This window comes from Protomyctophum bolini (assembly GCF_963924005.1).
Source record: "Protomyctophum bolini genome assembly, chromosome: 4".
In the NCBI taxonomy this organism is placed as follows: domain Eukaryota; kingdom Metazoa; phylum Chordata; class Actinopteri; order Myctophiformes; family Myctophidae; genus Protomyctophum; species Protomyctophum bolini.
In genome coordinates, this window is record NC_137865.1 from 43811541 (window position 1) to 43827372 (window position 15832).

At 44.4% G+C, this 15832-nt stretch overlaps 1 protein-coding gene across 1 annotated transcript in view; it reads left to right on the top strand.

The window, feature by feature from the left end:
* The window catches only part of hydin (HYDIN axonemal central pair apparatus protein), a gene marked incomplete at both ends in the record, with an annotated part of 156030 nt that overhangs the window by 7007 nt on the left and 133191 nt on the right, over nucleotides 1-15832 (top strand). Inside the window, 5 exons of the mRNA XM_080762251.1 lie at nucleotides 3155-3280; nucleotides 6134-6253; nucleotides 6696-6830; nucleotides 8280-8479; nucleotides 8992-9116. Coding sequence (XP_080618377.1) covers nucleotides 3155-3280; nucleotides 6134-6253; nucleotides 6696-6830; nucleotides 8280-8479; nucleotides 8992-9116 — 706 coding nt within the window. The remainder of the gene's footprint in view (nucleotides 1-3154; nucleotides 3281-6133; nucleotides 6254-6695; nucleotides 6831-8279; nucleotides 8480-8991; nucleotides 9117-15832) is intronic.

A 15832-nucleotide genomic window follows, 5' to 3' on the forward strand; every position in this document is an offset into this window, starting at 1 on the left:
CACGCACAAATGTATTGTGCACATGTGTTTGTCACAGATGACAGGTTTTCATTGCACCATCCTTTGAAGTGCCTCGCAGGACTCGTATCACAATGCTGCCTCTTCCAACAGCCTTAGGCTATTTATAGGTTTGCATCTGTAACAGACCGTGGTTATGTACACACGTCAAAGTGTCCTTGGGCAAGACACTGAACCCCACCTTGCCTCCAGTGGTAGCTCCTCCTGTCTAACATGTCAAAGTGTCCTTGGGCAAGACACTGAACCCCACCTTGCCTCCAGTGGTAGCTCCTCCTGTCTATCATGTCAAAGTGTCCTTGGGCAAGACACTGCACCCCACCTTGCCTCCAGTGGTTGCCACCATTGGTGTGTGAATGTGGGAAGTGAGGATGCTGGCGTTGACTGTTCGCCACTTCACCTCCCAATGCATGACTGAATGGACCATTGTAAGCGCTTTGAGTAGGCACGTAGTTCATAGAAAAGCGCTATAAAAATGCAATCCATTATTATTATTATTATTATTATCAGTCAGTGGTGCTCCGTAGTCCGTATATCCTGTTCAGTCTCATGCAGCTGAGTGGTACTGGAGCTTTTTACCTACCGAATCTTGCCCTTTTTGAGTGAGATATATTTTTCCATCTTGATAAATATATTAACACATCTGTTTCTTCTTCAAAAGAAAAAAATACCACCGATAACGCTATCCCTTACCCTTCTAAAGAATAGTGCGTAGGTGAGCAATTTTGTTGTCTCTGAATTATAGAAAGGAGTTGTATTATGAATAGTATACACACCTAACTGGCAGGCGGCTATTGAATATTGCATATACAGTAACCCCACATTACATTATTCATTTCAATTTTAAGCAAAATAAATCTTTTTTCCCCCCCTGACCTTGAAATAGGCTAAGTGCAGTTATGTGTTTCTTCACTGCCAGTGCACAGTGATAGAGAGACATTGGCGAGGAATGTGTTCAGCAGATATTAAATACACAAAGCCCCCAGATGGTCCTCTCTGAAGGAGAAAATATATTTACCGTCTCAGAGCACTGTAAATCAGCTGTGTGTGTGTGTTTATGTGTGTGTGTGTGTGTGTGTGTGTGTGTGTGTGTGTGTGTGTGTGTGTGTGTGTGTGTGTGTGTGTGTGTGTGTGTGTGTGTGTGTGTGTGTGTGTGTGTGTGTGGTGCACACACACATATGTATTGTGCATATGTGTTTGTCACAGATGACAGGTTTTCATTGCACCATCCTTTGAAGTGCCTCGCAGGACTCATATCACAATGCTGCCTCTTCCAACAGCCTTGGGCTATTTATAAGTTCTCATCTGTAACAGACCGTGCTTATGTACACTCGTCATTTCTATTGTTTTCCTTTTTTATTATCATCATCAGACATTAACCCATTCTGACCTGAGATCAGATTCATACGAGGTTTCCACTGGACACACACTGGTCTGATGAACCCATTCTGACCTGAGATCAGATTCTAAAAAATGTCAGTCGTTCTTCGATTATTCAAAAATAGCAGACCTACAAGCTCGTATCGCGCCACTCGGTGGCGCGATATGAGCTTGTAGATCTGCTATTTTTCAATAGGTAAAGCATAACATGATGCTAACACCAAAATGGGTGCCCGGTCAGAATGGGTTAATGACAGACCACTTAGCTGCATGGCTTCCATAGCAGACTATAAAGAACGTACCCAATGGGTTGGATTAGTGTCCCAAGCTGTGACATTGTGTCATGAGCAGTGGGTGTCCTACATCAACCTGCCAGCCCCAACAACACAAACAGGGCAGTGGTGGGAAAAAGTATACTTGCATTCTGTACTCGCAGTACAGTAAGTAAAAGTATCAATACTGCAATACAGAAATACTCTTGTTACGAGTAAAAGTCCGTAATGCAAAATGTGACTTGAGTAAAAGTATAAAAAGTATTGGCATCAGAATGCACTTAAAATGGGGGCACGGTATAGTGCTGTCGCCTCACAGCGAGAAGAAGGTCCTGGGTTCGATTCCCGCTGGCGCCCGCAAAATGTTTTAAGCTATCAAAATTAAATAAGTTGTACTTTTGGACTGTATCATGCTACGTATCGTATTGTGAGGTTGTTGGCAAAGCCCAGCCCTACTGCTTTTATTTTACACGTGACCACAGACTGCACATTGTGCTATTTCCATCATGATGGGAGCCAGTAAGAGACCATCTTTAACCCATTCTGGCCGGGAACCCATTCTGGTGTTAGCATCATGTTATGCTTTAGCTATTGAAAAATAGCAGATCTACAAGCTCATAGCGCGCCACCGAGTGGCGCGCTACGAGCTTGTAGGTCTGCTATTTTTGAAAAATCGAAGAACGACCGACATTTTTAGAATCTGATCTCAGGTCAGAATGGGTTCATCAGACCAGTGTGTGTCCAGTGGAAACCTCGTATAGAATCTGATCTCAGGTCAGAATGGGTTAAATCAACACTTCAACAGCATTAGTAGTGATTTCAACATAATATTGTGTTGCTGCGCATGTGGACGTTTGAGATATTTTTATTTTGTGCTAAATGGTTCAATTAAATGCTATAATGTCCCTTTATGAATGGTAATTATCTTACTGTGGTGGACCAGTATACTTCTTCATTAATCCATTCTGAACGGGAACCCATTTTGGTGTTAGCATCATGTTATGCTTTAGCTATTGAAAAATAGCAGATCTACAAGCTCATAGCGCGCCACCGAGTGGCGCGCTACGAGCTTGTAGGTCTGCTATTTTTGAAAAATCGAAGAACGACTGACATTTTTAGAATCTGATCTCAGGTCAGAATGGTTTAACCAGACCAGTGTGTGTCCAGTGGAAACCTCGTATGAATCTGATCTCAGGTCAGAATGGGTTAACTATACTGTAGTGTATATACTGTATAGAGCAGTGGTTCCCAAACATTATAGCTCGAGACCCAAAAGAAGGATTTGATGGAACTAGTGAAAATAGCAGATCTACAAGCTCAAAATGTTTGTTGAAGATGAATTCATTTCATTCAGAATGTAGGATTAAAGGATATTCTCCGTAAAAACGACCCAGTGTCTGGGAACCAGTGATATTATAGAGGAGTAAGAGGACATGCTGTAAATGAAAAGATTGTAGACTCTCTGCTCTGTCTTTTGTGGTTTGCAGGTGACTCCATCCGTCTATGCCCAAGAGATGCTACAGTCCACAGAGGAGCGTCTGGCCGGCACAAACCAGATGCACCACCCTCGCATCCTGGAGCTGTTGGACATGGGCGAGACCACACATCAGAAAGTAAATATAAATGCTGCCTGCACGCCGAGCGGAAACATGCCCCGCTTTCAGTTTCACCGCCGGTTGTCACTGAAATTCAATCACGTTGTTGTGTTTTGGGGTCACGAGTTGTGACATGAAATGGAAACATGGAATGGTGTAGGCATTCTTGACAGGAAGGATGAAAAAAAATAATATCTTAGTATGATGTTTAACCCATTTTGACCTGAAATCAGATTCTAAAAATGTCTTCTACATCCTGACAGTTTTCTGAAAAAGCTATGTTTCTATGTCAGTCGTTCTTCGATTTTTCAAAAATAGCAGATCTACAAGCGCGCACTACGAGCTTGTAGATCTGCTATTTTTCAATAGCTAAAGCAACACCAAAAGGGGTTCCCGCCCAACATGGATTAAACTCACACGGCACATGATGGATGCTGGTGTTGATGGCGACAGCAGACTCTCAAAAGAAGAGGCTTGCAGATTAAAGGTGAACATTAGATGGGGTTTTGCTGTGCTTTGTGTGCTGCTGTCTGCACACAAACTGTACTGTACAGGCTTTCATCTTGGAAATGAAACCCCAGGGGAGTCCTCCATGCAGACTCAAGTTCCAGTTAAAGTGGTGTGAGGCCTACATTTGGTTGGGTTGTGACGAGCTGTCTTCTGGCTCCGAAAGCCTTCATATCCACAGGGATATGCAAATAATACATACATGTGTGCTTTTCTCAAGTCCTCACTCTCATCTTTTGGAATAATTAGCTCCACACACCGCAGACACATGGCTGTCACGTTGTAATGAGAGCTTGGCCTATTCTGCCTTTTTTCCTCTACATTCCCCTGTATTATGATGTATGGCGTAATTAACCCATTTTGGGCGGGAACCCCTCTTGGTGCATTCTGTTATACTTTAGCCCTTGAAAAATAGCAGCTCTACAAGCTCATAGCGCGCCACCGAGTGGCGCGCTACGAGCTTGTAGGTCTGCTATTTTTGAAAAGTTGTGAAAATGTGGCGCAAATCTTTGAATATATATTTCAGAGCAAACATTTTTATCTAAAATATTGGCTTCTGAGGGGTCCCTGAAACTACATATTTTAAGATGGGGGTCCGTGGCCTAAATGGAGATAATTCAGGGGTCCTTGACATGAAAAAGGTTGAGGACCACTGACATAGAAACATGGGTTTTTCAGAAAAAATTCTTTTTTTTATCGACCTCAGTCCAGAATGGGTTAATGCATTACATGCATCTACAAAACGAATCCCTCATCGAAGGACGTGCACGGGCAGATGTGTTCTGGAGGAGAAGGAAAACATTTGTATGGGAACGTATCCCATTGTTACTACATCACTGGTCCCCCTGGGCTCAGAGCATCTGCTCCCTGCTAAGGTCACTGACACTCACATTTTACTTTGCTGCTTTTCCTTAGTCAGCAGGGTGCTAATGGCTGGACAGAGGACGGCCAATGTGAATGAATCCTATGTACTGTACTGTACTGTACATTTTGTGTAGTAAAGTTCTGTGGACTTTAGACAAACTTAATGTCATCAGAAAGGAGGACAGAAGAAGGGTTTTTAATTTTAAATAGAATCGTCTCTACGTCGTTACTTTGTGGAACAGCGTAAACTTGGTATAATGTTGAGGCTACAGTGAGATTCAAGTAGATGAAGGAAGTGGTTCTCCAAATGTGGCCCAGGGACCCTCGAGGCTCATACATAGTCTGGATCTTCGGTGGTTAGGTGACCACCGAACTGACGTCACGAGCCGCGGTGAAGAGCAAACCACCGCCACCGCTCCAGCCTTTCTCTCTGTTTTTACTCACCACCGCTCAACGTTTTTTCAGCTCCAGTGGTCACCTCACCACCGAAAATCCAGACTATGAATGGGCCTTATGAAACAGGCCTTTGACTCTGAGGCACCTTTTACCACAAAATAACTTTTTGGCTCTAGAACTGGTTCCGTTCTAGATTCTGTGAACCTCGGTGCTTTCATGGAACCGGCGGACATTTTTTGGTTCCAGTTCCGAACCAACTTTAAGGGTTCTTCTGATCCAATACATTTTTCAGTGGAAACACTCTGAACGGGTTCAATATCAGGCGGGAGAAAATAAACTGAACTGGTTCTAAACCCTGGTGGAAAAGGAGCCTGATAATTGTGGGGGTCCTTTAAATTAAAAGGTTTAATAACAACTGCACTAAGGGAATCAATAGAGCACCGAAGTCCTGACGTAACGCGCTCATCCCTTCGATTCCCCTGGTTCGCGGAAGTAATTTCTCTATGGAGAATAACATGGGGTGATCTTAATATCGTCTACTGTAAGCGTTGTGGTCCGAAAATAAACAAGCTGTCTCTGCGTTATTGTCAGGGAGGTGTCTCTGTATCGTTTGCAACAGTCAGTCACTCATATATGATACAGTCTGCTTCTAGCGAAAATGTAACTATTTCAGTAGCAGTAACATTAGCGTTTTCTCAGTTGTCAGTTGATTCTTCATATCCATATGAGTGAAGCGGCCGGGGTGACATGTTTATTTTTCAAACACAGTTCTTATATGAGGCGATCTAAAATCCCCCTATGGCGATTATAATGCAAATAGAAAGTACACAAACTTGTGGATTTGCGCCCTCTACCGATATTGACGTCAGACTTTGGTGCTCTATAGAACCTTCATTAAGTATACAGATTAAGACTCACGTTAAATGTGTCTGTGTGTGTGTGTGTGTGTGTGTGTGTGTGTGTGTGTGTGTGTGTGTGTGTGTGTGTGTGTGTGTGTGTGTGTGTGTGTGTGTGTGTGTGTGTGTGTGTGTGTGTGTGTGTGTGTGTGTGTGTGTGTGTGTGTCTGTGTCTGTGTCTGTGTGTGTGTGTGTGTGTGTGTGTCAGTTCTCCTTGGTGGACGTGGATACGGCTCTGTTCCAGCCGTTCCCATCAGAGCTGGTCTTCCAGAACTTCTCTCCGTCAGAGACGTATGAGCTGCCTCTGCTCCTCCGCAACAATGACAAGGTTAATATAATATGCCTCTTCTCCTCCGCGAAAATGACAAGGTTAATATGTTCCGAGGCAGCCACTGACCCTTGTGACATATATGTAAAAAAAAAAGAAAATACAGTCGTTTTGACCTCTGTAAGAATTAGCCCCGTGCACTGAATTGACTACTTGTCCCCGTGCAGGGCAGGGCAGTGTTTGTGTGTATGCACAATTGCACATTTATGTATGTACCATAATTGGAAAAATGTTTCGGGGGTTAGACAGAGATTTATTGCTGTGATTTCTTCAATTACAAACTGTGCACTTGGGGGAATAGATAGGACCTTCACAGAGTAAACGGAAAGAGGAATACGTGCAGGAGGAGTACATACGTGTCACGTTAAATTTGTGTGTGTGTGTGTGTGTGTGTGTGTGTGTGCGACGCGTGCGTGCGTGTGTCCGTGCGTATGTTCCCCAGGTGTCCCGACAAGTGAAGGTGATTCCGGGGGACTCTCCGTGTTTCCGTGTGGTGGGTCAGGTGGATGTGTATAACAAGGTGGCCCCGGGGATGACCTCCACTTACTCAGTGCTCTTCACCCCGCAGGAGAACAAGGTACCTGGGACACACTGTCAGTTATCATTAACACAGTGTGGATAATGGTACCATAGTCATTGGAGAACAAGGTACCTGGGACACACTGTCAGTTATCATTAACACAGGAGAACAAGGTACCTGGGACACACTGTCAGTTATCATTAACACAGTGTGGATAATGGTACCATAGTCATTGGAGAACAAGGTACCTGGGACACACTGTCAGTTATCATTAACACAGGAGAACAAGGTACCTGGGACACACTGTCAGTTATCATTAACACAGTGTGGATAATGGTACCATAGTCATTGGAGAACAAGGTACCTGGGACTGGAGGGATGTCACACTGTCAGTTATCATTAACACAGTGTGGATAATGGTACCATAGTCATTGGCAGCCTCGCGTAGCCAGCCTTCAATGGGCCTTTGCCATGCATATTGCCCCCCAGGGCAGATTGAGTCTCTCAATTGTGGGCGTACTTCTTCGACAGACCAGCAGTAGTGGAGGAATATAACCAGGGCCCAGTATGTATGTGACGTAGCGGGCTGCGCTGCGTTGAATGTTTGTAGGTCAAACAACAACAAATTAGTCTGTTTGAATCTTTTTGTAACTTGGAACCCTTGGAAAAACGCTTGGAAAAAATCTAAAGACAGAGGGGAAACAGACTAATTTCCACGCAGTGATATGGCTACCCGAGGCTAAGTCATTGGTACCCTTGAGATCGCTACTGTATATGATTTGTAACTTTTTTTCAAAGTTGTAGCAACCAATGCAATTCATTGTCATTGCTTTTTTCACAGCAGCCATTGATTGATTGATACTTTTATTGGGCAATAAAATGCAGACAGTACAGGGTACAGTAGAGCACATTTTGGTCCAAAAGGACAGCACCGAAGGAAGTCCCTATGGGACCCCAAGTACAGTATATTGACACATACTGTAGTTATGTAATGTTCCTTCACAGGTGTTGTAAATTGTACTAATTGTCTCCGGCAGGCCGAAGGAAGGCGCCCCCTGTCCGTCCTTGTGTTAGTGTGTGTGTGTGTAATCTGTCCATCTGTTCGTTCGTCATATTTTGCACTGATTATGCTACCTTTGGATTGCCTTCCAAAGTTTGTGGGGGTGGGTGAGGGTTTTGCACTAAATGTGCTCTCTCTCTCTGAGGCACAGGGCAAGGTCACTAGATCGGAGGTCAAGGGGCAGGCATTAGGTTACAGAAGCACTCACTCTCTTCCTGATATTGTGTGTTCACGTGAAAAGTACAGTGCACATCAAATCTAGCAGTAATATGTTTAAAGGACACACAATGCCTCTGGAATATTATGGTTTTTAATCAATGGTGACCAGCACAGTACAGTAAGTGGTGCAAATACAATACATTAATTTATTTACATTGTGTGTGTGTGTGTGTGTGTGTGTGTGTGTGTGTGTGTGTGTGTGCGTGTGCGTGCGCGTGCGCGAGCAGGACTACCATCACAGGTTGGAGTGTGTGACTGAGAGGGAGAGGTTTGAGGTTCTGGTCCGGGCCATCGGGCCACGGGCCATCCTGGACTTCCGCGACGAGCTCCATTTACCCACCTGCCCCGTCAAGGCCAGCACACAGAGGACCCAGTTGGTTCGCAACATAGGACACGCCCAGGCCAAGTTCCAGCTACACACACAGAGGTGAAAAAATCACACCCGTGTGAACTGAGTTGTATTGTATTGTCACTGAGCAGGCCACTCAGTGTATCTGTAATTATTGTATTGTCTCTGAGCAGGCCACTCAGTGTGTCTGTAATTATTGTATTGTCTCTGAGCAGGCCATGCAGTGTGTCTGTAATTATTGTATTGTCTCTGAGCAGGCCATGCAGTGTGTCTGTAATTATTGTATTGTCTCTGAGCAGGCCACTCAGTGTGTCTGTAATTATTGTATTGTCTCTGAGCAGGCCATGCAGTGTGTCTGTAATTATTGTATTGTCTCTGAGCAGGCCATGCAGTGTGTCTGTAATTATTGTATTGTCTCTGAGCAGGCCACTCAGTGTGTCTGTAATTATTGTATTGTCTCTGAGCAGGCCATGCAGTGTGTCTGTAATTATTGTATTGTCTATGAGCAGGCCACGCAGTGTGTTCTATTCTATTCCAATGCATTCTAATCTGATGTGTTCTGTTGTGTTGTGTTTTGCGTTGCGTTCCAGCCCGTTCTCCGTGACGCCGGCTGTGGGGACACTGGGCGTAGGAGAGAGCATGCAGGTGACCGTGGACTTCAACCCCAGGACCGTAGGAGACCACTGGGAGGACATGCTGCTGCGCTACCACACAGGTGACAATTGACAGTCATGTTATCCCCCAAATGATCCCCCAGCATTCATCGTTGCCCTCTGATACAGTGTATTGATGCCATGCGAGAGTGTGATCTATAGCCAACACCAACCTGGGAGTCCTGGATCGCTGCCCTCCACACTCATATCTAACATCATGTTCTTGAGCTCTACACAGGGGTGCAGGTCTTTTTTCCGACAGCATATTGATCCGAAACCTCAATCCTAACCTAACCCTAACCGCAAGCACGGGAGCAGCGCATGTCGGACCATCGCTTTTTCGCATCGCTACACAGTGCTGTTAGCTACAGTATGCTGTCGCGCCACAGTGTGTCTATGTAGGTGGTGTGCTTCTTGCCACTCCTGGCTCTGCCCTGGGTTGGCCCTGCCAGCCTCATCCTTCCCTCTCTGACTTTGTCTGTGACCCGTGTGGGTACAGTAGGTCCCCGTAGAGGTCCACATTTCTGATGCGGTCCGTCCATGTGACGTCTAGTGCCATTCATAGCTTCTTGTGTAGACTGACTCCATCCAGGGCTCTGTCCTGTGCTGCTGTGATGGTCTCAGCCCCATACAGCAGTACTGTAGCTAGTGATAATCTATATGCTTATGTAACATTAGGAACCCATTGGGAACACAAAACAATTATCAAAATTATAGGTAGTTAGTATACTGTCTGCTCCTTCTGTTTGGCTGAGAAGTGTCTCAGCAGTGAGGCTGTTTAATGATACTATTGCACTGTGAGCTATGCAGTCTCCACCCCTGTCGTAAGAACACAACGGTGTTAAGAGTTCAGTTACCGCCATAGAATAATAAGAATAGCATGCACTCAATCTCAGCATTTATGTATACAGAATTCTCTCATTGTAGGGTTTCTAATGTATATATACTGTTCCCTTGTAACCTCCAATGCTACTTTGGCCCACTGTACTGTAGGTAGCAAATCAAAGACAGTAATAACATGATATAACTACTAGTTAGCCACAAGTGAGTTTAGCATTTTTAAGGTTACCGCTTGTAATGTCAGCATTTAGATAAATCCGCCATATTAAAATGGCCGCTGTTTGTTGCTGTTTTATGTGAGCTATAACCTTGAGGTATTGCTTACCGCCCGACCAGACAACGCCTGTGACTATACTGCTGTACGATAACCTGACATAACGCACGATACGCAACATTAACAATAGTCGTCAAATTTGATGTGTTGCAGGTGGTGCATTTTTCAGGCTTTAAACGGGCAGTAAACTTCAAAGTGTTCTGGTGTTGTATGCATAGAATGGACGCACGCACGCACACACACACACACACACACACACACACACACACACACACACACACACACACACACACACACATAGGTTAACGCAAAGAAAATCCAGGCAGCGTTCAAATGCTAATAACTTTGGGAAGTAAGCAGTAATTGTTTTGAGGTTCTGTTCCATTCTTAAAGACATAATGGTAATATATGGTAACATATTTAGAGATTGTGTATCTTCTGTGTATGTGTCTTCTGTTGTGCATGCATGCACGTGTACAGTGTACACATACACACACCCACGCAGACACACACACACACACACGCACACGCACACGTGCACGTACACCAGCTGAGCAGACTTTTATTCAAACTACAAAAGGAGTTTTGCATAAAGATAATCAGTGAGATCAAATGGAGTGGAACTAAAAGGATGAAAGTGTTTACCATAAACACTGAGGGGTAGAAACACAAATATGAGGATGCTTTGTCTCTGCAGCAGAACCGCACGCACGCACACACACACACATGCACGCACGCACACACACATGCACGCACGCACACAGAGTAAAGGCAGCAAATCGCTATAGTCAGATGAAGGAGAAGAGCTAAGGATCAGAAGCTGCGTTCCAATGAATGCCATGTAGTTATGTATTATTTATTCACAAGCTCTTGTTAATAGGCTATATTTCATTGGTTCAATATTCATAAAGCGTGCACTGACGGACATAACCTACTTTTGGCTTTACTATTGGTTACTTTTGCTACATTTGTGTGACACACTGACGAAGCACGGCATACATTTATGAAAACATGAAAATATGGATACAGCTTACAAGGTTTCTGCCTGTGTGTGTGTGTGTGTGTGTGTGTGTGTGTGTGTGTGTGTGTGTGTGTGTGTGTGTGTGTGTGTGTGTTGTGTTTGTGCTAGCATGCATGTGTGTTTTTGTTATGTAATACAAATTGTATTAGCCCAAACTGATACAATCAGCCCCTCCAGCCGGGCGGCCGGCCGGTCAAAATGGATTCTGCCCTCCCTCCAGCTCCTTGTTGTGTTGAATGTAGGCTACACACATAGTCATTTTGTTCTGGCTGAATGTTGCTGGCTCCAGCTTAGTTCCCCGCGGGGGACGTTGGTTTTCTCCAGGGCGTTCTGTCGGCCCCTCTTAAGACATAGGTCTGTCTGCCTTCCCAATAGGGCACCACCACAAGAATATGCTGATTTACATACAAGTATGTAATGGTTTGGTTGGAAGAACCTCTAAAGACCTATAACCACACCAAAGGGTCAAGGCGGTTTTAGCGTAGTCCCTGCGGTGTGATATGTCTTGTTGCACATTGACCCACGTTGACCCTAGTGATTCAACGCATGGAATTCAATGGCCCAAACAGTGACGAAAGTACCTGGCAGTGGGCCAGGTAATAATAATAATATTATGTTGCATCATCATTTCACATCGCGATGCGATGTGAAATGATGCGTAGCGCTTCATTGTACCAAATGCGTCTTTGAACTGCGATCTGATAGTAAAATATTCCATCAATTTGCATGTTTCACTTTCAATCAATCTGTATCTGTAGGACTGCAGGGCTGCAGGCTATCAGAAATGACTTTGGACAGATGGAAAAAAACTTTAGTTGAACTTGCAGAGTGACAGATGACTTTACCTGGGTTACATCTTCTGATAGTGCTGACATGACATAATAATCCCATCTAGTGTTTCATTAGCGTGACGGAACGTGACAGAATAGTCTACAGCTGAGCTATGTTGTGCTGCTGACAGGCAGCGCATGAACACACACACACACACACACACACACACACACACACACACACACACACACACACACACACACGTTGAAACAAGGTGGTAAAGATACCAGATCCACTCCTTCTTGGTATTTTACCGGAATACTTATACTAATAATAATAATAATAATCAACCTAAACCACGCCTCGACCGGATCACACGGGCGATTAAGGATCACAGACCAGGCTTTCCTCCAAGGTGGAAAGTCTGGTGACGTGAGGATAACCGTGCCTCTACCTCGTTAAGCATAATTTAGGTGAAGATAACCGTGCCTCTACCTCGTTCAGCATAGTTTAGGTGTGAAGATAACCGTGCCTCTACCTCGTTCAGCATAGTTTAGGTGAAGATAACCGTGCCTCTACCTCGTTCAGCATAGTTTAGGTGTGAAGATAACCGTGCCTCTACCGCGTTCAGCATAGTTTAGGTGAAGATAACCGTGCCTCTACCTCGTTCAGCATAGTTTAGGTGAAGATAACCGTGCCTCTACCTCGTTCAGCATAGTTTAGGTGTGAAGATAACCGTGCCTCTACCTCGTTCAGCATAGTTTAGGTGTGAAGATAACCGTGCCTCTACCGCGTTCAGCATAGTTTAGGTGTGAAGATAACCGTGCCTCTACCTCGTTAAGCATAGTTTAGGTGTGAAGATAACCGTGCCTCTACCTCGTTCAGCATAGTTTAGGTGTGAAGATAACCGTGCCTCTACCTCGTTAAGCATAGTTTAGGTGTGAAGATAACCGTGCCTCTACCTCGTTCAGCATAGTTTAGGTGAAGATAACCGTGCCTCTACCTCGTTCAGCATAGTTTAGGTGAAGATAACCGTGCCTCTACCTCGTTCAGCATAGTTTAGGTGAAGATAACCGTGCCTCTACCTCGTTCAGCATAGTTTAGGTGAGGATAACCGTGCCTCTACCTCGTTCAGCATAGTTTAGGTGTGAAGATAACCGTGCCTCTACCTCGTTCAGCATAGTTTAGGTGAAGATAACCGTGCCTCTACCGCCTTAAGCATACTTTAGGTGAAGATAACCGTGCCTCTACCTCGTTCAGCATAGTTTAGGTGAAGATAACCATGCCTCTACCTCGTTCAGCATAGTTTAGGTGAGGATAACCGTGCCTCTACCTCGTTCAGCATAGTTTAGGTGAAGATAACCGTGCCTCTACCGCCTTAAGCATACTTTAGGTGAAGATAACCGTGCCTCTACCTCGTTCAGCATAGTTTAGGTGAGGATAACCGTGCCTCTACCTCGTTCAGCATAGTTTAGGTGTGAAGATAACCGTGCCTCTACCGCGTTCAGCATAGTTTAGGTGTGAAGATAACCGTGCCTCTACCGCGTTCAGCATAGTTTAGGTGAAGATAACCGTGCCTCTACCTCGTTCAGCATAGTTTAGGTGAGGATAACCGTGCCTCTACCTCGTTCAGCATAGTTTAGGTGTGAAGATAACCGTGCCTCTACCGCGTTCAGCATAGTTTAAGTGTGAAGATAACCGTGCCTCTACCTCGTTCAGCATAGTTTAGGTGTGAAGATAACCGTGCCTCTACCGCGTTCAGCATAGTTTAGGTGTGAAGATAACCGTGTCTCTACCTCGTTCAGCATAGTTTAGGTGAAGATAACCGTGCCTCTACCTCGTTCAGCATAGTTTAGGTGAAGATAACCGTGCCTCTACCTCGTTCAGCATAGTTTAGGTGAAGATAACCGTGCCTCTACCGCCTTAAGCATACTTTAGGTGTGAAGAGTGTCGTCTAGTTGATCTCCTATACTGTGCTGTATATGTTACAGAAGAAGCTGTTCTCAAAGCACTCAAATAAATCCCACAGCTACTCGCCCTGTTTGAGGGTAAATGTTCGTGGCGTTTACTCCGATCTCTCCCCTTTTACAGTCGCCCTACGAGCGTCTGCTAAATGCCTATTGAAATGACAGTTGAAATGTAACTCGGGAATGTTTCCCTTCATGTATGTTGTGAATGAACAAAATGTTTGTCTTTGTGCATCGTTGCATTCTACTGGTGGGATCAGCGTGGTGAGATAAGTAACGATAACGAGAGGGGACTCTATAGCCTCTCTGTGGGGACTGACTGGTGCTGCGACCCTTTATAGGGATTGAGGCTGTTATGGTTATCTACTGTATTGTACTTATACTGCTTGGCTCAGCTCAGTGCGGCTTTCTCTAAGGGCCTGTTATCTGTCATTCAGAAGGTAGTCCTCTCCTCTCCTCTCCTCTCCTCTCCCCTCTCCTCTCCTCTCCTCTCCTCTCCTCTCCTCTCCTCTCCTCTCCTCTCCTCTCCTCTCCTCTCCTCTCCTCTCCTCTCCTCTCCCCATCTCTCCTCTCCCCTCCCCTCTTCTCTTCTCTTCTCCTCGCCTCACTTCTCCTGTTTCCTGCTTTGTGTATCTAGTACTGCTTTGATTACGTCTCAGATTACGTCTTAATGGGCGTACTATAGATAGTAACCCATCCGTAGCCTATATCTTAGTCTCTCGGGGTCTCTGATTGAAATACTAGTAATTTACATGGATAGTAGCGTACTGTACTGTACACTAACTACACTACTATATGTATATGGTTTGATAGTTACTGTATACCATTACCGGTATGTCAGATCTTTGTCTGACATAATGGTACAGTATATTTAACCCACCATCTTAATGCAATACACACTCTGTGGTATACTGCATGTGGTTTGTAATATTGATACATTGGAGTGAAGGTACAGAATCTATAGGACTGGGTGGGCATCAGTGAACAGAAATAACTCTCATCTTATTTCCGGTGCGTGCATATTTCCGTTCTGGTGTAGAACAGAAGCAGCAAATACATGCAGAACTGACCTGCCTGCTCACTTTTACACTTGAACATCTTACAAACCTATTACAAAGGCAACCGAGATGAACTGAATGAAGCTGTTGACTTTCAAAAAATATTCAAAACACAGATTATAAAGTTTTAAACAAATTTTATTGGAGAAAAAAGAGAGGAAGGAGTGCATCTGTTTGGCAACAAGGTGCTCATTGTTAGGTGACAGAAATGATGCACACAATGGGAGAGACAAAGGCACTCTATGGGGGGGAAAAAGCCTTTAATGAAGTGGCTAATGCATTGCAATTAAAATGCAATTAATTAAAATGCACCTACGTGTTGCGGAACAACTGCCTTCATCAGGGTGAACTTGATTGAAGTAACACTTCATAAAGATACATGCCTATGATCCGACAATGTAATCGATAAAGACTTCAGCAAAACCTAAGAATTCAAATTCAAAGAAGCTCAGCCTGTTTGCATAATCTATTATTTTTCTCATTTACCAAAACATTTGTATTCAAGAGATTTGTATAAATCATTTGCATTCAGACATTGGCAGTTGGTGTCTCGATCGTCTGCTCAGAGTCATCACAGAAGAATGACAGCCAAATGACAGGGAAAACCAGATGGCTTTGCCAAGATGGTCCAGACACAACAGCATCAATCTCTGATTCCACTTGTTTACATAAAACAAATAAGCTGCACGACCTCATTTCAGCTCCGCGTCTACCTAAAAAGCTTTGTTCCAAGTTGCTTTGGAAGTATAATAGAAGCCACAGAGCCTATAGTCCCTCCACATACCAGAATTGTACCTCTCAGTCGTTGAGTCGAGTAGTTCCGGAGTGGATCCAACGGATTGTGCGG